Here is a 25,193-nt window from a genome sequence, read left to right on the forward strand (position 1 = left end):
TCTGATTTCTAAGCTCTAAGTAATAAAGATTAATGGTGAAATGCATCAAACCTCGCTCTAAAGATCATAATTTGAAATGATACTTTCTACGTATGTCGCACATAACATAAATTTTTTTAATACAAGTATCGTATCTCCACAAAAATCGAACATTTTAATACGTTGTGGAAAGAGTGAGGCCAAGGCCCAAATATTTTCTCTAGGCTCTAAGGTAAGTAGGCTTGAAATTGGATTTAAATAGGGGAATTTTGTTGTTGACAAGATGGTATAATCATAGACACGGCACAAGGGTATTAAATTATAATTAAAAATCTAAATACATGTTGAATCAATTACAATGGCATGTAAAATTAATTAATTCAGTACAAAGTATAACTGATGAAGAATTGAAAATAATTAAAAATTTACACATGGCAGTGTATAGTGAAACTCAAACATGAGTTTTAAGACTTAAGTTTCATGTTGAAAAATAGTATAAATTTAAATGAATAATATAATGATATAAAATTTAAGTAGATTTTTCGGAAAAATAAATTCTCATGATATTATTTTTAGAAAAAGTAAAAGTTAACCTGTGACACTTAATTAGCTCTTAATAAATACAATATTTTCTAAAAATATTTAAAAACTCAAAATTTTTATTAAAAAAGTATTTAATCTAATTCATTGGTACATCAATTTTTTTTAAAAAAATATCATACAATAAATTTGATATATGAAACCTATTTGTTTTCAAATACGATGTCTTTAATAACAATGAATATGAAAGCTTCGAAGCTTCATTTGAGATTTATTAAATACACAATAATAAGAAAAACTAGGGTTTTAGTATACATCTTCTCTCCGGTGGGCCTATACACAATTCCGTCTCCACCTCCATGTTCCGCTCATCATCCGATTGCCTTGTTGACGTCGATTCTCGTGGTCGCATCCCACACTAATAATTTTTAATGTAATCAAATGTTACAAAATGTTTGACTATATATAGGAAAAGTAGAGACCAAATAAATACCTCTTCACGCAGATTTGCATTTTCTTCTCCAAGGCGTCTCTCCTGATTATTTAAGGTAATCAGTTTTTCATCCAAAATAACATCCATGTTGTTATATTAAAAAATATATATAATCAAAATGATTCACCTCTTCTTTTAGCTTCTCTATTTGCTCCGTAAATACCTGATTCTGTCACATATTAAATAAAATTATTTGATATATTGTCGGTAAAAAGAATTAGATTCGAAACTTATGAAATGGGATGTACCTTTCTTGCCCTAATTCGGCTTAAGCTTCGTTCCAACTGCTTTTCTAACAGTAGCAGATCGTCAATAGAACATGGTTCTAATCCATGTCCCAGGAGTTTTCTATTATAACATTATAAACATACAGGGGTTTACACATGAAGTGGAACTGAGTGATATATATATATATAAAAGTAAAAGTATGGAGCTCAGGTTTTTAACCTTTTAGAATCTTCAAGAGATTCGATCTTCTTCGCCAGTCTGTGAGCGTCTTCCTTTACATCATCCTTCCATTCCCATACCAAATTTCAATTATTAGAGATTACACAGTTTCCAAGTTGCAAACATTTATATTTAATGCATTGAGATGGATATATGAAGAGAGCATTACCTGCATATCTTCCCCTTTGCTGCTGATTCCATGGATATCCTTCTGTCTCTTCTGATACCGTTCTATTGTTTTGTTCGTACTGAAACACACAAATATCAACAATAATGAGTGCATTTGGATCATTTTTATCAGTAATCAAGTAGGATCAAATCCAAATAATAAATGTATAATAAAAGATGATACATTTGAATAGTGTGTAACTTTTTTCTATGAAAATCCCAAGGCAGATTCCATCATACACTTATGTCGAAAGAAAACCCACATTTCTTGCTACAATTATCTCGATCACAGTTTTCAACACAAAGATGTTTTCAAACCGACCAAGATTTTCTGTTTCCAACATCCTTGACAAACACACTAGATTGCCTGATGCATGACTAAGATAAACTATATTAAAAACATACGGATTATGACCCCAAACGATTAATCAACTTGTGTAAAAAGAATATATGAAATTTTCAGATGTAACAACTACCATATCCAAGCATACCAGGAACATGGATCACTGCGAAATTCAACAGCATAGTTTGGGGTTTAGACCAGATGATAGGTTTTATTGAAGTAAAGGAACCTTATGAGTTATGGCAACGAAGAGTGTTACATTTAAAAATAGAAATAAGACAAAATAATAATGCAAAACAACTCAAAAACTAAGACAAAGATAATTACAAATTTATTTCAATCTTAGATTATGTTATTATGTTCTTGCAGGATTGATCGTCAGCTAAATTGATGATGACAAAAGAAACTGCAAAGAGTTGATGAGGGAAAAGTTGGAGTTTTCCATTGAGAAAGTTTTGATGGCAAGCTCTTATGAATTATGTCAACGAAGAGCTGAATCGGGAATATTGTAATTTGGAGACTATATGAATGGTGATCTAGTATTGCGAGTACAAACCTCACCACTTTGAACATGTAATTATGAGCGGATGATTATCTGGTATGGTGAGTAAGAGTTGACATTATTTCAGTAGGAAATAAATAAATTTTGGAACTATACGAAAAAGAGTAAAAAAGAAACATATAGGCCAAGATCGAAAATCAGGTCGTTAAACAAAGGTTCACAAAGTGATTGCTTTGTTTTTTCCCAAACTAATGGCGATCTCTCTAAACTAATGGTGATCAGCAATTGGGAGAGAGTATTAGTCACAATTTTATTTAAGTGTTAACGACCCAGAATTTAGGCTTGCCTTTCAGGTATGAAAGAAATCTTGTCATTCAAAGGGGGTAGGCTGACCCTAATAAAACCAGTCCTATCCAACTTGCCAACTAAGTTTATGTCTTTGTTCGGACTGTCAAATTTAGTGGCTACATGACTGGAAAGATTGTAGACGGAATTGTTGTAGGAGGTTCCACGGATGGTATGAAACTTAATCTGGTGTGATGTTTGTAATCCTAAGGATTGGGGGGGGGGTGTTGGCATCACTAGCTCTCTCATGAAAAGCAAAGCTCTTTTAAATAAGTGGTGTTGGAGGTGTGTTATTGATGCTAAAGACGTAAATCATGCGGCAAACACCTCTCGACTCAACACACTATTTCTAGAATTCAGAGTTGTGGAGCTCCCTTTCGACTTGGAGAAGAGACATGTCATGGCTCTTAAGATCGTATTATAAGGAAAGGGACAACCACCGATGAATATACAACAAGGTATTCCCTAACAACGATTGCTAACTCACTTGCTATCAAAGCTGTCATGCCCGAATTTTATCTCATTTTTTTCTATTTCTTTCCTAACAACTATTTGCTTTTAAGCTCAAATTTGGAGTGATAATATTATTTTTTAAAATTTACAATAAGACACATAAACAATTAATTTGGCAATAAACACAATCTGGAGACAATGTGATAGTAAACACTAACTGGCATAACCTAATGTGGGATATGAAGTAGTTCGCTAGATGGGAGGGAGCCTAATAAATTAAAGTAACAATTTAGGGTATAACTATTTACCCTAAAATTTAAAACTTTATATATAAATACCCTGACTTGAGACGAGACAGGTTTACCTCAAACTTGATTTTGGTTATTTTTATAATTTTATCAGACTTGATTTAATTTATTGAAATTTAATTTTAAAAAAATATATAATCCTAATGAATTGAGTCAAGTTAAAATCCATCAAATTTAAAGATTTTTTTTTATTATCTTTTGAATGATGTGCAATAAAACCTCTTTATATCGATTATTATAATAAAGAGAGCGTGTATCATCTTAAGTGAATGATCATGCCTTAGATAAATAACAATTATCCATTCTCACTTTGTCAAAAGCATCCAGCATGCCATTCGTTTTCTTGCAAACCTAAATAACATAAACCACGCCAATGTCATGAATTCTCCTATCCCAATGTTCCACATGGTCCACGGTTGTATGCCACAATCAACGGCTCAAAAAATTGGTAATATCAAGTTAGATACAATCACCAATACCCCTTGTCATTTACCTCCATTAGACTTGTCATTTCTCAAAACCCCCAATGCAATCCCCTTGATACATAGTTCCCTTGATTTCTGATCATACTTTATAATGAAATATGAAGTTAAGCGCAAACTTGCTGCAAAATAACCTCAGAAAGGATACAAACACCACCCGCAAATCACAATAGAAAAGCCATAAAGCAACTACAAACAACCTTTCTTGTCATCTAGCAATCTGCATGAAAACCAAAAGAAAATAAATGTATCCTTAATTAAAACTCAGTCTCTACCTTGTGTCCAAAAACCAGTCTCTCGATCCTCAATTATTTTGGTCAAGTCTTTGATAAGTAAACCCTCATTGTCACCTGCATTCCTTCAAAATTAGTAAGGGAACCATTGATAATACGATGATTAGGCGACTGCTTCTTCACCGAGATTTCTAGCATTGAGATTTTTTTTTTTTTCAACCGATAACTTCAATTTTTCTTCAATCTCTAATATTGATCTCACTTTCTTCTTTACACAATCAACAATAACAATCGTCATACTAAGATTTTGCATTGTCTCTCCTTATGCTTCCTTAGACTCGTGTATCCTATCACTACTCCAAGGATTCCCAACAATCGATTAATCTGGACCTATGTTATGGATAGTCTTATTCTCTAGGAATTACAAATATTTCGATGCTCCTCCAACCTTCAACTTTCAGACTCATAATTCATCTTAACCTCCTTATTTTTCACATAAATCTTCTACAATTGCCTCCTTATCTTTCTTCTTACAAGGGTTCTTCTGAATGCAATATCCCTCAAACTCCTCTGCAATTGGCCATTCTGAGTCCGACGGCCCACATCACCACGACCCAAATCCTCCAAGTCTCTATGTGAGCCTATAACCTCTTCCAAATCGGTCCCATCTAAAATACAAAACTCAAACCATACAACACATTTAACTTGTCCAAAATCAAATCTCTTTTGAAGCCGATGAACCACCCAACAGCTCCTTCGAACTTAAACTTGAGCCATCAACCAACCTATTTTCCTTAACATTTTCAACTTTGCCACCTTCCCATAGTAATTCATTAAGTTCGTTTTCATGAAAACGCCCACTTAGTCGTCCCTATGCTCAAGCGGCTATTCATCATCTGACTCCATGGATGAGTCTTTGTTAGGTACACACTTTCATTTCCAGAGCAATGGTTATTTTGAATAGTCACATTTTGTTGCCTTACATCACTTGATAATGCCAAACCCACCCTAGAGACCCTGAATAGGAAGCAGTCCTCACCAAAATGCATGATGATCGTCTCCTCTTATCTCTTCAATTGGGTAGAGCTTATCAATAATCTTGCTTCACTATAATCACTGACGTTTATCGAGTTGACGCCTAAAGCAAACAACTCACCCCACAGCTCCGAAATACGTTTGAAAGAATTGGAATCCACATACGAATTGGAACCCCAAACACATTAATCCATTTTAATCTACATTTTGCATAACAACATTTTGACCATGGCTGGATTTCAATAAATCTTTCATTTAACCAAGGCCATCGTTGTTGCTTTATCTCCTCCTTCATGTTGTTCTCCAAGAATTCAATCAAAAAATAATTCCCTGCAAATTTTTTAACTTCAATGTCCAAAAGAAGATTCATATAAAGATGTCCTTAAGTCAAGAAATTTCAATGTAACTTTCGACTCTACCAACCACACATTTTCAAGCTTCTTCAATTGATCTACCTCAACACAACCTTCTACCTTTCTCGACTCCGAAAACTCAGAATTTGAATCTTTTTTTTTTTTTTTTGTACAATCTGAGTTAACTCCATTTCCCTTGATCACCTCAGTATTGTTTGTACTAACACCTTCTTAGCATCCAATACTTATTTTCCTTCTCTCTTAGTTCTTCTTTTTCATCCAAAAATTCCTTCAACTGTTGAACTTTGTCAAAAACACACTAATGTAACTACCAAACAACCTATAACCATTCAGTCTCATCCCAGCGCTCTGAGCATCAACCATTGTCATAAGTCTGACAAATCCAAATCTCTTTTCTTCACTGCTTGAAGGCCCTTCCAATACATCCTCTTAGGAAGATTGAGGAAAAAAGAAGAGTAACATGGCCACTCATGGTTAGGGTTTTAAATCTTAGACTAAATAGGTCAATATTAATTTTAGTAGCGCCAACCAATGAGTTAATTTGCAACATGCATTAAGCAGCACAATAGATTTATTCTTAATGACTAAATCCAACTTATTAGCATAATAATATAGATAGGTGGGGCTTATTAGCATAGTAATATAGATAGGTGGGAAGGGAGATTAACTTAGATATTATAAGGGTCTACTTAATTCCATCAAATCTTGGATTAATAATTATATAGACTAAACAATTGAATAAAAGATAATTAATTAATTAGATAGAGTTTCAAGTTCATAATTTGATTGAGAAACTTAAAGTTTTCATTCCTTATTTTAGTAAAATCATTATAATTTGTATAATTTAATTTTAATAGTAATTAGAATTTAATTTATTGATACGCATCATATAAAAGTAAATTATTGGTATTTAGCATCTTAAAATTTGATCTTCATAGAAATGACATCATCTTATCACTTTATTACTTGATTGATGGGTGCACTTATGTTACAAGTTTCAATCATCAAGTTTTTGTCCTTTTTATGGTGCGGTGTTAATTTAGTTTGCTTGTAGTTTTTTCTCTTCTCCGATTGACAGTGAAATCCTTGATTGTGTTTATTGTGTATTGGTTTGTATATTGGTGTTTGTTGATAGCGAAGGTTGCGAGTTTGATATATACCGTCATATAGGGTGTAACTTTCTCCATAAGTCATATTCTCTGTGAGTGTTTTTTTTTTTTGGCCACTTCAGTTCGGACTTTGCTTGTTAGATAAAAAAATGTTAATGGAATTCATAAATATTTTGATGGATGAGTAGATATTTGTTAACATGTCTGGATTCTCGATGTTTGCATGTGATAACGTTAATTGGAGTAGCACTTTCAGCACAATCTATTGGTGTTTGTGGAAGAATCGAAATTACTCTCTATTTAATAACTCCTACATGAATGTTAAAGGTATCTTAAAACAAGCTTGACGGTTTTCTGGGAGGGAGTTGCAGGTACATCAACATATGAGAGGTATTGACAAAGGTTTCGTCCAACATGGCAAGGAAATATGTTGGTAGTTACTAGAGATTGGCTAATGTAAGATTAACACAGATGGCGCAAGGATGCTAGAGCTTGGACATGCATCATCTGGTGGTGTTATTAAGGATGATATGTGTAATAGCCCGATTTTCAGTGGTGATAGAATAGTGGTTTCGGGACCACAAATTTTCGTCATGTCAACTCGTAATTATTATTTTTAGAATATTTATAGAGTCATTATAATCGTATTAAAATTTATTTAAGAGATATTAATGTTTAGTTAGTTAATTAAAAAAAAAAGACTAAATTGGAAAAGGTACAAAACTTGCTAATTATAGCAATTAGGTGATGAAATGGTGTAATTATTAATTGAGGAAGGACTTAAGTGATAATTAAGCCTTAAATAATACAATGGGACGACAATTTGATGGATAAGAACAAAATAATGAAATTATAATGGCAAATTTGTAATTTAGTTGAAATTAAAACAAAATTAAGTAAGAAGAAATAGGTTTTCTTCTTCATTTTCTTCTTTTGTCATTGCCAAAACACCATAGAAATAGCTTGGAGAATCGGTTGAGCATAGGAGTTTCCATGTGAGTTCAATTCTTAGCTGTTTCTTGTAATTTTTATATTTTTGAAATTGTTGCAACTAGGTCTAGCTAGTCCGTACCTTCGTTTTCAATTCTATTAAAAATTTTAGAAGTTTCCATTGATAAATATTAGATGTTTTTGATGAATAACATGGATTTGGAGCTTTGATTGTGTTGTGTGATGATTTTGTAAAGTGATTTTTTTGAAATATTAATTTTAGGATTAAATTGTGAAAATGTCAAAATATTAGGGCTTGATAGTGAATTTTAGGTTTATTAGGGGCTGTATGAGGGCCTAGAATATTTGGATAGATTATTGATTTGAAAAAATTAGCTAATTTGATAGATTAACTAATTAAGAGATTAAATTGCAAAATTTGTAAAAGTTTAGGGTAATCGCACAAATTTAAAAAATAAAAAGGGTATCAATTGTAGAATGGATTGGAAATGAAATATATGCTAATAAATGAGTAATTTTATATTTTAGATCAAGATCCCGTAGATACTCGTGAAAAAGGAAAAATAGGGGAATTGTAACAGCCCGTTTTTTAGGGTTGATCGGAACAGTGGTTTCGGGGCCACCAAATCCGAACGAGTAGGTTGGTAAATATTATATTTAATATTTATGAGTTAATTTTGATTTTAAAAATGTTTTTGATATTGTGATTTTTGTTTTATAAGCGATTTATTAAGTTCAAGTGGTATGACCCTAAGGTCAAGTGGGTTTAGAAAATGAGGTATCGGGACCTTGTTTCTATAAACCGAGTCGTAAATATTTTTATAAATATTTACGTAGTGGCAATAAGATGGTATTAAAGTTTCGTTGAAAAATTTTATCGTTTCGATAGTTAATTAAACAAAAAGGACTAAATTGTGTAAAGTGCAAAAGTTGTGTTCTATAACCTAAAGGTATTAAATAGATATAGAACTTAAAAGTAGAAGTCCTTATTTGGTAATTAGCCCATTAAAGAGATAGTGGGATATGATGGCTTGGCATTTGGTGTAATAAATAAAGTGTATAAAGGTTAATATTGTAAATTGGTTAAAAATAATAATAAAATGAATATAATAAAAGAATCAAGGTGTCATCTTTTTCATTCTCTTTTTACCAGCCGAATATGAAGGCTTGAGAAGCCACGGAAAAAGCTTTCAACTTTCAGCTAATGCATGGTAGGCATTTCTAGTCCCGTTTTTAATTATTTTTATATTTTCGGGATCGTTGTTGCTTAATCTATCTAATGAGGGGACTATTTTGCAAAACCATTGAATAGTTTTATATTTTCCATTGATGAGTATAATAGGGCTTTGAAGTTTAATGGAAGAATATGAGTCCTTGTTAATAGTTAAACACTTTTTGTTAAGTGAATTTTTGTGAAATTGATAATTAAGGGCTAAATTGATAAATGTGAAAACTTTGTGGTTAAAATGTAAAATAAATGAAATGTGTGGGCTGCTAGAGACACTAGTGATATTCGTCTATAGTATAATTTTACTCAATTTCATGAATTTGCATTTTTATGATATAGGGACTAAATTGTAAAGAAGTTGAAATATTAGGGGCAAAACTATAATTTTTCCATAAAGTGAATTATGGACTGTTTTGATACCATGAACATTTGGCTAAGCTTAATTATGGTTAAAAATGGTTAATTTGCATGTTTTGAGCTCAGGGACTAAAATGAATAAAAGTAAAAGTTTAGGGTAATTTTGTAAAATGAAAAAATTACCAAATTGTATGAAATGAGGTGTTTTAATGTCTAAATTAATATACTGAATGAAATTATTAATTTAGATCAAGATCGGTGGAAAATCGAGAAAATGAAAAATTACCAAAATGCCCTAAACTTTGGTATCTCTACAATTTAGCGAGTAAGTTCGTATGCAATAAGCATTGTTAAATTGATGTTTCTAATGCTTTAATATTGTATAAATTGTATATCGTGAATATTTTAATGTCTGACGACATATCGACAAAATGTGGCACTTAGTGTGCGGGGCAATCAAATATGGTACTCAGTGTACGAAATATTGAGAACGGCACTTAGTGTGCGAGATATCGAGAATGACACTTAGTGTGCAAAATATCGAATGATTCAAAGGGAAATTATAAATTGTGATTGAATGATTAAATAGAGCAAAGTGAACAAGTATACATGCTATATTATATGAATTGTTTATGAGACAACTTTATAATGGTGATATTTGGGCTTTGAGCCTAGCAAGCTTTAAGCTGGTGAATAATATTATCGGGTTTAAAACCTAGCAGGCTAAATGCCGGTGATTTGATAAAAGTCTAAGACTATGAGACCTTGTGTTAAATCGGCAATTGAATTTGTTCAATGCATTAAGTTGGCCAGGTATGTGATATATTCTTATGCATGTTAGATCGATTGGAATTGAATCATGAATGTGAAATGAGAAGCATAGGTGAAAATGCCTATGTCATATATGTGAGTAAGGGCAAAACCATCGTAAATTATCGATAAGGGTGGACTATGTGCGGAATCATCTTATAATTGCTAATTTGAACGGTTGTGTGCGAATCATTGAGCATGATGTATTGTATTAAGATTATGCTTGAGTGAAATTATAGATATGTGATGAAATTGATTGGTGATATACATGTTTAAATAATGTGAATGCAAAGAATGTGTGAAAGAGTAAATTTGTAATAAATCTGCTTGGGACAGCAGCAGTAATGTGATTTTGGAAAATCACCATAAATTGTTGGAGTTGAGTTGGAAGCTGAATAAATTATGTAATTAAAGCTTAATGAGTCTAGTTTCTTATAAAAGAAACCGTGTAAGCAAAAGAATTGCTGATAATGAGATATTTGAAGTGGCGTGGGATAGAGTCAAATGACTTCGGGGTCCCCTATTCTGTTTTTAGAAAATCATTATAATTTGTACAAAAATGGTTATAAGATAAAATTTATATTATTAGACTCCTTAATGAGTCTAGTTTCAAATGAAATCAAATAGAACATATTTTGAATTCTGTACAATGAGAAATTTGATTCATAGTGAAGAGTGGTCAGATTAGTCAAACAGTGAAATAAGGGAAACTTTAAGAAAAATCTGGTATTGATTGGCCAAACCTAAAATTCTGAAAATTTTATGGATGGAAGATATATGAGTCTATTTTCAGGGAAAATTAATGGCAATTGATTTGGAGTTTTGTAGCTCCAGTTATAAATAATTTAGTGACTATTGCTCAGGAAGACAACTTGTAGTGAATTTGTGATTATGTTGTAAACATTGATAAAACTTGTTAATGAGTTGCTTATTGTTTTCTTATGAACTTACTAAGCGTAAAGCTTACTCCCCTTTTCTTTCCCATATTCCCTAGGGTTGCCAGGTTAGCTCGGGTTGGAGGCCGTCAGAGATATTATCACATTGTCAAGTCTACGCTATCGACGTAAGTAAATCTTAGTGTTTCGAGTCTATGGCATGTATAGGATTGTAAAGTTGAGTAAGTAAATGATACAAGACTAAGATATTGGTAAATATATAATAATGCCTCATGAATATTTTGGGCCTTGTAAGCCCGATTAAAGGATAATATACGAGTGTATGAAAAGTTTAAAATTGATCAAAAAATTTTACGGTCTGGTTTTATATAAATGGATGAGTTTAAATCTGGTAGCACCTCGAACCCTGTTCCGGCGAGGGATACAGGCGAAGGGTGTTACAGGAATAGTCCTTAAACTTCTGCTATTACTACAATTCAGTCCAGGTAAGTTCGTACGGTTAAAATTTAACATTTTATAAATTGATGATTGGTATTATGCATATATTCTATTGCTGGAAATGAATTATTGTTTGAATTATAATATTGGATTGGATATTCGGTTTGAATTGAACATGGGATTTGAGTACATTCGTGATTTGGTGTGTGACGGGGGTTTAAAGTGGAGATAGTATTGGAGGGAGATATTGGCATTTTACCCAAGTAAACTAAGGTTCAACATTTGTCGCGAACTCTGGTGTTATACTTTCTGCTTGGCATGATTCGGGTGGATCAACTCTTACAAGCTTCTATTCAGCTTTCAAGCTTCTGTTGGCGTATTCGGGAGGACTACATATATTTGAATTGTTGTGAAGTATAGTTGTTATGGTAGTATGTGTGGCTTACATATATTTGAATTGTTGTGATTGTGGTAACTTTATTAGGTATATTGTTTTAGTATTTCTTGAATGAGTTGATGAGTTGAATTAATGTGTATTTTGAGGTAAAGTTGTATATAATTGTGGTACCAATGAGGGTACATTGGTTAGGCACATATTAGGTTGGTTTTGACGCGTTTTTTACCCGATTAACGTCATTTTGATTTGGTATTTTAGTAAATATTTGAGTTTCTTAAGGTTTAAGCAATTTGAAACATTTTGAGGCCACACGGCCTGAGACACGGGCGTGTGCCTCAACCATGTGACCCCTGCAGCCTAAATTTTTTAGCTTTTTCCTAAAATTTCCTAATGTTTCCAATTTAGTTTCGAACTGTTTCTATAGTATTTTTAGGGTCTCGAGGGTTCGATTAAGGGATATTATGAATGTATTTGAATGGAATTTGACTATGTTTGTATTAATGTATGATTTGAATGATTTACTATTCCGTTTGTCCAGTAATGCTCCGTAACCCTGTTCTGACGACCGATATGAGTTAAGAGTGTTACAATACGAGTCGGTAGAGGATGGAATTTCCCCGAAAGATTGGAATATGCTCAATTGCATAAGCTGAGATGTGGGGAACTTATGATAGTCTACGACAAGCTTGGAGTATCAGTACTAGGAAAGTGATCCTCAAGATGGACATCTTAGATGCTATCCAAATGTTGCAGAGCTCTACGTCAAATGTTAAACAATTGATTCAGAACCAATGAGAAGTGAAGATACAACATGCCAATAAAAAAGGTAATAGAGTTGTAGATGCTTTGACTAAACAGGCCTTTAGTTAAGAGTTAGGTTTCTATAAATTCATACAGTCACTTGATCATGTTTTGATTATAATAGTCGACTAGGACTAAATGATTTGATTATAATAGTTTCTATTACCTTTATCTAAAAAAAAAAATTCAGAACATTTAATTTTCAAGTAATCTTACATTATATTGCTAGTATGAGATTTGAAACAATTTTATCTTCCCAAGCATTTCAACTATATTTCTTTATTATAAGTGAGTTTTTTATTAGTTAAATAATTGTTTATAATATTATATCTTGTAGATTACATTACCTTAGTTTTTAATTAGTTATTTTAAGTGAGTGTGTTCATTATTAATTAATTAATTAATTATTAGTTGAGAAAATTTAACATTTTATATATGATTATTGTCTTAAATATTTTTCTATATTTTCATAGTTAACTTTCAATTTCAAAATAGTTTAATATATTTTTATTCTTATTTATGATTAAGGGTAATTTAATAGAATGTCATTTAGATAAGGGTTAGTATTTGATACATTAATAGTGTACTTTTTTTATTTTACAAGTAGTCTTGATAATATTGACATGTGTTTTTTTCAAAATTTATTATTTTAATATTTTACTATATCACACTTGTCAATTCCGTAACTTTACTTACGAAGATAATTTCCTTTAATTAATATTACATTCCGTTAACCAAATAATAAAATTTTATTTAAACTAAATAAGGTAATATATTAGTTCTAAATAATCTTATATTTTAGTAATTCTAAGGGAGTAAAATTTTCACAAATCTCACATTATCAAAATAACATAAGGTTGATGATGCGAGATTAACCCGATTGTAATTATCGATTTATCAAATGTGATTACGTGATTAATCCAAACCACATCTGCACGAAAACCGTTGGTTTCCCCTTTCATCTAACCATAGTGCTATTAAAGTGTAACAGCACCACCAAATTGTTCTGTGATGTTGTAAGGTTGACCAGGTTCAGCCCTTAGCCCGTTGCTGGTTGCAGCACCATTAGCTGCAACACATTCTTAAAAAGGGTCGTTTCAGTTTAACCCAAATATTCATGAAACAATGTTTCATACTGCGTAGACGTGATGTAATCCATTCCACTCACTTTCCTGTGACTCTTTCATGTTATCATTATGGTTATTTGATTATGGAATTTAAGATTCTCATTTCAAACGACCCATCTATTAAACACTATACTTATACTGTTTTTACTCATGTTAACCTACATCTAACAATCAACAATTAATAGTAGAGCTAGCAATATATGATAAGTTTTTCAAGCTCTTATAATAATGGTACCATGTAAAATGGTCTATGTTATATATGCATCATCCCCGTTAAGGTTTCAACTTTCAACAGGATCATAATATCATAATAACATTAGAAGAATCTGTAGGAAACCATGTGGGCATCAGTCTTTAAAAGCATATCCCCTTGAGATTATTAAATGTTTCCTAGCTAGGGATCCATGAATGTAACTTGTAGTTTATAGATGAGTAAGTTTTTGTTTAGCAATTTTTAACCATCAGATCCTTAAACAAATACGAAAATAAGATAGTGGGAGTACCTTGAAAAATGCAAATTGTTTATACCCAGAACTATAATCCAGTCTATCTATGCTTATTTTTCATTAAAGTTCAAAACAGCTTCAAAGCTTGTTAACGAAAGGTAACTCCTAAACTTTGGTGACTAATAATCTCAGTATGTATTTACCCAAAAACATTAACCCTAATTAAAGACCATGATGAATCTCTCTTTAAAGAGACAGAAACCTGCAAGATCATAAACAATGAAACCCAACAGCACAAAATCACCTGCTAAGATTTGATTCTAAACAAAACCAAACAAGACAGGAAGATATCAGAAACCAGACACCCCCTTGTGATGGACATAAAAAAAGCCTGCGATCATCAATGACTCTTAGTACTTACCTATAGTAATAGCTACAGTACCCGGTAAGAGGGCGGGGCCTCTTTATAGATAAACATCCAAGTTCAGTTACCGAAAATTATTGGTATCTTCCCAGATTTAATTAACATAAAACAATGAATCAATGAAGTATGATTTGGATTGTATTTTGCAGTACCTTTGCAAACGCATAAAGCTTAAAAGTTATGAAAGATGATGAGAAAACGTACCTAGAACTAGAAAACTCATATAACTTCCCTCTGGGAGAGAAGATGATGAGTGCAACTTCAGCATCGCAGAGAACTGATAACTCAAAGGCCTTTTTAAGCAACCCATTTCTTCGTTTTGAGAAGGTTACTTGCCTGCTTGCTGCATTTTCTATTCTCTTCAACTGGGTTCTCCGTCTCACCATTTTCTCACTCTTTAACTTTCTCCTACAAACCGGAAAGGAAAAGTATGAGTTCCTATAAAAGATGAATAAACCCAGAAAAGAAAAAGGAAAAAAAAAGAAGGTGGTAAAATTATGGTTGAATCCTAGGAAATATACTGATTTTGATGTCGACAAGCAAAGAACTAAAATTCCCAGATTAGAAAAGTTTCCAAAAATAGAAAGGAAGTATAACTGAAAAGTATACTCAAAATTAGGTTATTACTCAAGGGAAAATCTGCAGAAGTGTAAGCTTAAGTTGAAGTGAAGGGGAAAACAAAAAATAGAAAATTTGTCTTGAAAATGAGGAATCTAATAAAAACCCTAGATTTTGCAGATGAGAAATGACATGACCAATCACTCCCAGTATACTTTTAGTAGTAAATAAATATGAAAAAACAAAATGAAAAAATGAAAAAATATATAATAATTGACAAAGTCTGTGGAAGTGAAGAACCTAATCTCTTTCTTCTTTTGGTAAAATTGGAGGATAAAAGAACAGGCACCTCCCAAAAAAAGGAAACACGCAGAACAAATGCCAAAACATGTGATTCCACAATGAAAGAACGAAAATGGATGCACCCAAATTGTGTGCCCATGGTCTAAACTCAAGACACCTGTTGTGTTTACCGACAACCTCCGCGCCCGGTATCCACCGAAAGAAGCAACAACTAACATGTGAGGTAAAAGTAAAAGACACGGGACATCTCTGTCGGTTGCATGAAAATATTGGACACCCGCACGATTGATAAATAGGTTTTATTTTTTATTTTCTCTCTTTTTCCCTATACCTGTGGGTCCGTACAAGGTTAGAGAAAGCACCTCATTCAGATGACCGTACGATGAAAAGGGATATAACCAATGGGAATTCGCCACGTCATTCATTGGAGTGATCATTATCTGACTGGGTTTCACGTGGCTCTCCCTTGTTTTTATTTATTTATTTTTCACATGTGCGATGTGTCAAGTGGTGGCGCACTAACAGATCCCTCGCTTTTTTAAAACAAGAAAAATGAAATAAAATAAAATATTCTATATTACTGTCTACGCTGGGGACCACATTAGGGACATGAGCCCTTCAACTTTTGAGGATATGACATGGACAACTTTGATCACACTAGTCTTAGATTATGGTCTACATTAGAGATATATAGATAGTATTCTATATATTTTACTATTCAAGAATATAGACACTAAGATTTTGATCTAGTTTCTTTTTAAAGCAATTAAATTTAATGAAGTATTATTTTCTCTTCTTTTTCTTTTCTTTTTTTACTTTAAAACTTGGAAATCAAATTAGTCCACCATTTGTTGGCTTACTTGGTGTGGAACTGTGGGGATTAAATGAGCTGCAAAATGCTGATCAAGCCAAGTCCTAAAAACATGGACAATGGCAGGTCCAGCCTCTGTCACTGTTTCTGTTGAATAAGTAAATCAAACACGGCATGTTTCTAGGACATCCCTCCCATGTGGGAAATTGGCATCCTCTGGTTAAGATTTTTCAGTTGCTGTACCCGGAATGAACAGTGAAAATGACCATCCAACGCGCTCTCTAGGCCCTACTGGTTGTGGTCCATCAGCTTCACTACACGTGTCAAGGCAGCCCATTTTGATTGACCCAATTGGATAAGTTATAGTTCATGGTCCACCCAGTATTTTTGGGTAAATTATAGAAATAGTCACTAGTTTTGATTATTGAATTTTAATTTGTTACATTTTGGTCATTAATGTTATTAATTTGTAACGTTTTAGTCACTATGCAGTAGATCTGATCATCGATTGGGACACTTGACCCGGCCTGACAGCCAGTCCAAAAAACTAGAGTTTGGGTAAAAATTTAAGCTAAAAAATGGGTTTGGGTAAAAAAATAAGGCCCATTTTCTAAACAATCTAGGCCTCGGTGAGTTTTTTTTTTCTTTGCTCAATCCTAACCCGAATTTTTAAAAAAAAAGTTGTTGTTTCCACTATTTTGGTGTTGTTTTGCAATCATTTTATTATCATTTCGCTATTATATTGTTACTATTTTGTTGTTATTGTTTGAATATTGTATAAGTCTTGTTTTATTATTAATTTTACAACTATTTTAGAAGCATTTGTTTGTTAAGTTGTACCTATCTTAATATTATTTAAACATAAATATTAAATAATTTTTAAATTTATTTTCAGTTTGTAAGGAAACATTTATTGTAATGTTATTAGTGTATTTGATGTATTATATTTTTAAATTTAATTTTATATAATAATATTATTATTAAAAAAATTAATACGGACAGATTGGGCTTAACAAAATTTTAGGCTCAATTTTCGGGTCAAGCCCGAACCTAAAAAATGAGCCTATAATTATGTTGAGGCCCAACTCAACCCGATCCATGATCACTTCTATTGTGCAATTAATTATTTTTGATCATTGTACAGTTAATGATAGTAGTATTACGAAAATGTCATGTGGCCCGTTAAATATTGACATAGCTTTCATGTCAGCACCACGTTATTTAAAACTAGTTTAAAAAAATTAACCTTTTTTTTTTTTTCCTATTCTTTTCCTTTCTTCCTCTATCTTCTTTCTTTAACGGACCTTCAAAGCCTTGGATCTTCACTAGACCTCCAAATTTTGATTAGTTTTAACTAGTGAAGGAGCAAGGAATATATGGGGAATCCACCAACAAAGTTTTGTAACTTATGATGAAATGCCAATATCTTTATTGCTAAAAAAAAAAAAAACCCATTGACCAACATAAGTCTCCTTACACATCATGCAATTGTTGAAAAAAATGTTTAAAAAAAATGCCAAGATGTTTCTTAGAAGGTTTTGCAATAATATACACTAAAAAGCATTAAAAAAGTGTTTAGTTACAGTTAAGAGTAGTCAATAGAAAATAAGAGGGGATTATTAACGAGAGAGATTAAAGAAGTTTAAATCAAATTAAAAGATTAAATATGAGCTATATTCAGTAGAATTCACCATCCTTACACTACCTACAATCTAAACTCCGAAACCCATACCATCTGTTAACTCTCGAAACCTTCCATCCATCACCATTACCTATAATATTAGCCACCAACAACGAATCTGCACTCTACAATCAAAGATAAAATCCAAAAGAAGAAAAAAAGTAAAGGAAGGGAGGAGCACAACCCATTTCGGTTTTGACAAGTTAAGAGGATTTGGGTTCTTTATTAGTCCGTTCTAACGATGAATAAAGATAGAAATGTGATACTGACATTAAAGCCGTATTAGCATTTAACGAATCATAGTCACGTTAGATTTTTGTAACACCATTAATGTAAGGTAAAAACATAATAATCAAAATGCTACAAGTTGATAATATTAATGATCCAAATATAATAAATTAAAGTTTAGTGAACAAAAGTAATTTAAAGAATATTGTTTTTATAGTTTCCTTTGCCTCCCAAGGTTTTGTACCGGCAATCAGGCGGAACATGGACCGAGTAGTAGTTCCCCTAATTGGCAATGGGCTGCAAAAACAAAATGAATAACAACTACCGAATTAAAGCTGGAAATGGCATTGGCAACTCATGTTTTATGGACTCTATTCGTTTTCTCTGGAACTTGTAGGCTTTATATTTGGTTTCATTGTAAACTTGCCCAACTCATGCTCTAGACTTGTGTAGTAAAATGACCTTTTCATAAACAATGTAATTACAAACTTAAATCCCAAACTTCCTTTTTTTTTTTCTTATAAATATCAAAATCATTATTAAACTTTGATCCATTGTGGTTTGAATCCGAGTAAGTTCTGCGGGTGAATAGCTCTTAGTCTCTAGGTCAATCATGAGAGTTGATGTATAAATTTGATATTTATCTTCAACTTTTTTATAAATAATAAACATATACATTATAGATGAAGAAATTCTCAGACCAATTACAAAATGTCACGTGTCAAGTCAAAATTATAATGAGTGAAGCGAAGTTATCATGAAATAAAAAACGACATCATATTTATGTCATAATTATTTTTCTCAAATTAATTTAAATTTAATTGAGATAAATAAAAAATTATTATCACTAATTGAAATAAAATAATTAAGTGAAAATATTAAATAATTACAAAAGCTCTGAACAAATTGAAGAGCTTGAAGAAATGTTTTTACAAAGACATTTAAAAGACTGAAGAGTTTGATGAAATTCTGACGAACATCGTATTAATTCTACTAATAATTTATCGACTTTTAAGTGTAATTTATCTATTAAATAATTACATATAGTATTATATACAAACAAATATTCGAAACTAGAATATTCTAATAATAATAATTAGAAAAAGAAAAAGAAAAGTGATCCCTTAACGGTGTTGCAATCCTACAGCTGTGACCGTGACTCCACTTCTACTTTCGTCTTTCCTACCACCACAACGTCGATGGCGCACCTTTTTTCCCCTCTCCAACTTTCTTGGGAATTAAGTCATTAACCTTCAATCTCTTTCCACTATTTTCTTTTATATTTTAGTCTCTATAATCTTATAAACTCTTCTGTATATTTATAATGAATATATATACACTTTTCTTGCTTCCAACGCAAACATTTCCCACCAAAAACCATAGGGGAAGCCAACCGAACCCAAGCAAACCATAAATTATATTTTCCATATTATATAGAGTTTTTCTCATGCTTTTATTGCTTCAAATTAACTCCCGACCATTGTTACTGTTTTAATGCTGTTAACGGTTAGGACCCATTGCTGATATTTGTGCTAAAAATGGGCCCATCATCACCAGTTGGAATTTGGGAACACCAAATTAGAATATATATTTGATGTAGCATATTTTTATTATTATATAAAAAATTAACAATAAATTTAAATAATTACTATTTCTCACGTAACCCAAAAGGCTATTGTTATCCAATCTATCTCCAACCAGTTTTGGTGGACTGTCCCTTATTTAAACAATAATGAAAGAACATAAATTCCGTGAAATGCAAGAACCAGAGTTAGGCATGATGGCGAATTTTGGTGGGACGACGACAGCTGCAATTGGAGGGCTAAGCAGCCGTGAATTGTCTGTTCCCCTCGACCAGAACCACCGTCAGTTGAAGGCTGAGATAGCCACACATCCGCTCTACGACCAGCTTTTAACTGCTCACGTCTCTTGTCTCCGTGTTGCTACCACAATCGAACAGTTGCCTTTGATCGATGCACAGTTAGCACAGTGTCATAATGTTCTTAGGTCCTATGCTTCACAGCATCCCCAACATGGCCACTCCCTTTCACCCCATCACAGACAAGACCTCGACAACTTCTTGGTCAGTTCATTATATAATTCTTCTTTTCTTCTCTTTTTTTAGATAAAATTTTCTCAGCTAATGTAGGAACGTGTGTTGTTGTTTAAGGTTTTTTTTTCTTCTTCTTCTTACTTGGTTGTTGTAGGCACAATATTTGATAATGCTGTGTAGGTTCAAAGAAGAGCTTCAACAACATGTGAGAGTCGATGCCGTTGAAGCTGTCATGGCTTGCCGTGAAATCGAAAATAACTTACATGCTCTCACTGGTTTGTCCCCCTTCTCGTCTCCCTCTCACAATACTAAATAAGTCATCGATTACCATAGATACATACCGTTCCAATCTTAATTAAGTATCTAATCTTGTTTGAAGTTTGATTATCTAGTTGTTTTAAAATGGTTGGTAGATTAGCCAATAGCCATGTAGGACATTAGGAGGGATATATATATGGAAAGAGAGGTTGGTTATGCAGAAACCGCCATTTAAAGGATGCATTGGAATATTTGTATTCCAGGGTTGGTTCTTTTTTCCTACGATAAATTTTCATTAAAAAATTTCCCACACGACATGCACCAATCTCGTTCGGTAGTGATTGCGTCAGTCCCACACTATTGAGATAGGTTTCCATTCCCATGGTGATTACGGGTGGAACAAATCATAAAGAAACCAATTTAGATTTGGGGGAGCTTCGAGAACGTCTCCTATCCAAATAATAACAATAACAATATCCATTGGAACAATATAGTAATCTAACTGCAAGCATGTAGTTCAAACTTTAAACTACGTTGATTGGTAATTAAGTTTTTTCTTTTCTTTTCTTTTTTTCCTGATATCCATATTTTAATTTACATAATTTTCAGGAGTAACCTTGGGTGAAAGTACGGGTGCAACAATGTCGGATGATGAGGATGAACTGCAAATGGACTTTCCTTTGGATAATTCTGGTGTTGAAGCAAATGATTTAATGGGTTTTGGTCCACTTCTTCCTACTGAATCCGAAAGAACTTTGATGGAAAGAGTTCGTAAAGAGCTTAAGATTGAACTAAAACAGGTGATGATAAAATTGTAAATATTAAACCATGTCTCTGTCACTGCCATGTTTTAAGTTTGATCACCAGATCAAATTAAACAATGACAAACGCATATAAAATGTGGATTACAGGGTTACAAATCAAAGATTGAAGATGTGAGGGAGGAAATTTTACGAAAAAGAAGGGCTGGGAAATTGCCGGGTGACACAACTTCGGTGCTCAAAAACTGGTGGCAGCAACACTCTAAGTGGCCATACCCCACTGTAAGGAACTGACTACATATAGCTCCTGGGTTTCATGTTATTTAAGTTGCATGTCCTTGGACTTGAAGTTTTACCATGGCTCTGTATGTGTGATAATATACAGGAAGACGACAAAGCAAAACTCGTGGAGGAGACGGGGTTGCAGCTAAAGCAAATCAACAACTGGTTCATCAACCAAAGGAAACGAAACTGGCATACCAATTATCAATCCACAACCTCCTTAAAGTCCAAGAGGAAAAGATAGGCACAATAAATTTTATAAACATGCTAATGAAAAACAAAAATACAGCCAAGCTGAAGTGGTTGTAATAGATTCAGGTTTTCTAACAAAGTTTTCCCTGTCAGAATCTCTTCTTTTATTTCTTATTTTGAGAGATCTTGGGATTATGAGAATTATATTAAGCGACTCAAAACCAAAGTTTTTCCTGCAAATAAATGCATTCTCTTGCAAATCAAGCAACTCAAATGAATCTAAAGAATTGAACAAGACCACCTTCCAAGATTTTGAATAGGCCAATACAGCTGTATACTCTCCATTAAATCGAATATTAGAAAAAAACAAAATAACAACACTTTTTAGGTTTTGAACTGCCTGGGAAATGGGGCAAAAAGAAAATCAAGTTGTAAAAAAGAATTGGTGACCATCATGTTCATAAATGCAGTAGCGTCATTCCATTATTCCGTGACCTGCATTTTCAACATCAACTTCTCCCATGCCTGTGTCTTCCTCTTCTTCACTATCTTCGTCACCACTTACCTCTTCGTTGTCATTACGCAATTTAGCCATGTGCTCAGCAAGCAATTTATCATCTCGTTCGCTCACCTAAATCAATCCAACATGTGAGACACTCCAGAGAAAGATTACAAGAATGAATCCAGACAATTTCAATAGTAATGACAAGAATGAATCCATGATGAGAATCTCCAATAGTCAGAACATTAACACTGAATTAAATAACAAATCTGAAATAAGATGTACACTCACTGCTCTAGGCTGTTCCTTGACAACAAGTTTTCCCTTGTGATACTCTATTGCTTCGGTGCAAGCTGTAATTGCTTTATTGAGAATAGCTATACCTTGCTCCTGAACAGCACAATAAAGAATTTACATAATTTTAGAGAGAGAAAAGAAAGGGCTAAACAGACATGTATGCAATCAATGTCAACAGATGAATTTGGCATGGACAACTGAAAAGCTTGGACGGGAACCAACAGGAAAATACCATAAAGCATACTATATTCATGCAAAAGCTTTCAGAACTTAAAGCTGTGGATCTGAACTGCAGCGACCAGTTTGGGAAAATAATTCACTGCTGATGGACGAAAAAAGATATTAAGCTGACCTTGTCAAGGGTTTGAGTGGTAAGAACATAAAGTGGAGGAGCAACAAGCTTGATTTTAACAGGGCAATCATCATTCCCAGCAGCCTCAGCTTTGCGCATGGCCTCCTGCAAATTCAGAAAATAACCTCTCTTAGCAACGAACAAAGCAGAGTGAGAGAGACAGAGAGAGAGTTTCAGCGAATAAGACCTTAATGTGAAGAACACCATCAAACTGGAAACATTTCATTTCAATGTCAGCCCGAATCTTCAAAGGTTGTGGAGTCATTCTTCTCCTAATGTTTTTAACCAAAGCATCTTTGACTTCCTCAGTAACAGCAGGAACCACTTCAGTTACCTAATGAAAGATTTGGTTAGAGACTAAAACCAGAAGAAGAAATAATGATACTTGCAACTCACAAATAAAAACTTTACCTCCTGTCCATCTGGGCCAGGCTTCTTGACTTCACAGGTGAGGGTGTTCAAGACTGAATCAGGATCAGTCACAATTATTTTGAATGCCTGCAGACATAAAACTTAAGGCCAAGATAACATTATGTCTAAATAAAATAGCAATTCAAAAGAAAGCAGATATTCATACCTCAAAAGCATGGCCATATTTCCGGTATAGAGGCCAACCAATTTTAATGTACAGCTCCTGTCACAAGTAATTAGCACTAGTCAGTTGCATGCTGCTGACAGAAATCACTTCCAACACTGACTACACATATAGATAATTTGATCAAGTAACCATGTACCTTTCTATTTTGAAGTTTACAAGTAATAATAATTGTAAACAATACATATCCGAATCAACTATAATCAGAATCAAGCATTATAGTGCACAATAAGACTAATAACTGGAATATCTCCGGAGCCAAACTAGAATAACTCCAGAGAAGATCCACACATGGTGGATTTAAGACAAAATAAATTTGGATACAACCCACCCATGATTTACGTAAGTTGAGAGTCGAACCTGAGACATCAAAGTCCCAGAGCATCAGTCTTTGCCAACACTGCTAAGGCCTCATTAGCATCAAGGAATTGTATACTTATTTCCTCATTTCACTCGACTTTGCATAGTAATCTTCACCTTATTATTAAAGGTTGTTCCTATTAGCTTGTCCAAAATTTTCTAAATCATCCAATTTGATTTCTGATTATGCATTTCAGTAACAAAAAACAATTCTCCTCATAAACATTAAATCACAAAACAATTGGAAAGCATCCCCTAATTGTCAATAAACATCAAATCCACAGAACCAAAATTTAACAGCAAAAACTCATCGAAAAGAGATAAAAATCCTTAAATTTACTTCCAATTCACTACCCATAAGGCATGGCTAAAAATATTTATTTTTATCTAAATTTAGAAAACTAAGTCCCATGAACCACATACAGCAATTGAGTCTTATGCTGTCCGGTTAGGTTCCCTTCTAGTAAAAACACAAAAATGGCAGAATGTTATTCTTGAATCTGACAACAAAACTATCACTAATTGCTTGTCCAGTAAAAGCAAAGCTCAATGGGAATTCACGGCTTGGGTTTTCTCATGTTTATCGTGTTTATAATAGGGCTGCCGACTGAGTAGCTAGAATGGCTAAAAACGGGATCATGCACATTAAACTGGAGTAAACAGCAATCAACATAGTCCCTAAACATCAAAATGTAAAAAGAAACATAAACAAATTACCTCCAAATCGATACCCAAAGTCTCCGCCACGTGTCGCATAATGGAGTGAACAAGCTTACTCTTATTATACCTTTCTTCACAAGCCTGAATATCTTCCTCGCTAACTCTCCTCTTACTCAAATCAATGTAACCCTTTTCCTTATCGACACGAAGGACCATCACAGGCTCGGTTCGGCCCACCTTGATCAGACTGCTGACGCTACGAATACGGCGGCGGGAAAGCTCCGAGAACAAGATCATGCCTTCGATGTTGTTGTATTCAAGGAGCGAAACGTAGGCACCCATGTCGGCGATGTTCTTCACTTGTATCATCACCGCCATGTCCACCTCAGGGTACTTCGTTTCGTACATACGACATTCAAGGTTCGGCATCTTATTCAAACTTTGAATTCCTTTTCTTTGTTCTTTGGATTCGACTCTTTGAGGGATTTTATTTTCGGGGGGCTTAGGGTTTTCAGAAGCTGTTGCCTGGACTGGTCAGACTTGAGTGAGTGAAAAAAGACAACAAATTTAGTTTCTTATGTGTTCAAAACGACGTCGCTACGAACAAGGCAGGT

General features: G+C 33.3%; 3 protein-coding genes across 5 annotated transcripts; 1 reads left to right on the top strand and 2 right to left on the bottom strand.

Moving 5' to 3' along the window:
• Window positions 1–761: 761 nt before the first annotated feature.
• On the bottom strand, window positions 762–15,780 carry LOC108482364 (agamous-like MADS-box protein AGL19). 3 transcript variants are annotated; one of them, XM_017785494.2, is made up of 8 exons: window positions 15,545–15,780; window positions 14,891–15,094; window positions 1,629–1,707; window positions 1,460–1,524; window positions 1,261–1,360; window positions 1,140–1,181; window positions 1,013–1,054; window positions 762–937 (listed from the first exon to the last, which is right to left on the bottom strand). In XM_017785494.2, exons 1-8 carry the CDS (start codon window positions 15,763–15,765, stop codon window positions 818–820), a joined length of 873 nt encoding a protein of 290 aa, XP_017640983.2. In that variant the 5' UTR covers window positions 15,766–15,780; the 3' UTR covers window positions 762–817. The 3 variants fall into 3 exon arrangements, with proteins under 3 accessions (XP_017640983.2, XP_052878564.1, XP_052878563.1); XM_053022604.1 differs by lacking the exon at window positions 15,545–15,780 and adding an exon at window positions 15,208–15,514; XM_053022603.1 differs by lacking the exon at window positions 15,545–15,780 and adding an exon at window positions 15,314–15,512.
• Window positions 15,781–19,963: 4,183 nt separating this feature from the next.
• On the top strand, window positions 19,964–21,968 carry LOC108483702 (homeobox protein HD1-like). The gene is made up of 5 exons (XM_017787250.2): window positions 19,964–20,350; window positions 20,475–20,595; window positions 21,188–21,378; window positions 21,490–21,621; window positions 21,725–21,968. The coding sequence occupies exons 1-5, from the start codon at window positions 20,000–20,002 to the stop codon at window positions 21,863–21,865; spliced, it is 936 nt and encodes a 311-aa protein (XP_017642739.2). The 5' UTR covers window positions 19,964–19,999; the 3' UTR covers window positions 21,866–21,968.
• Window positions 21,969–22,040: 72 nt separating this feature from the next.
• LOC108483701 (eukaryotic translation initiation factor 2 subunit alpha homolog) lies at window positions 22,041–25,164 on the bottom strand. The gene is made up of 7 exons (XM_017787249.2): window positions 24,637–25,164; window positions 23,542–23,598; window positions 23,376–23,462; window positions 23,152–23,298; window positions 22,965–23,069; window positions 22,607–22,705; window positions 22,041–22,444 (listed from the first exon to the last, which is right to left on the bottom strand). The coding sequence occupies exons 1-7, from the start codon at window positions 25,006–25,008 to the stop codon at window positions 22,289–22,291; spliced, it is 1,023 nt and encodes a 340-aa protein (XP_017642738.1). The 5' UTR covers window positions 25,009–25,164; the 3' UTR covers window positions 22,041–22,288.
• Window positions 25,165–25,193: the final 29 nt, after the last annotated feature.

This window comes from Gossypium arboreum, chromosome 12, assembly GCF_025698485.1.
Source record: "Gossypium arboreum isolate Shixiya-1 chromosome 12, ASM2569848v2, whole genome shotgun sequence".
NCBI classification, from domain to species: Eukaryota; Viridiplantae; Streptophyta; class Magnoliopsida; order Malvales; family Malvaceae; genus Gossypium; species Gossypium arboreum.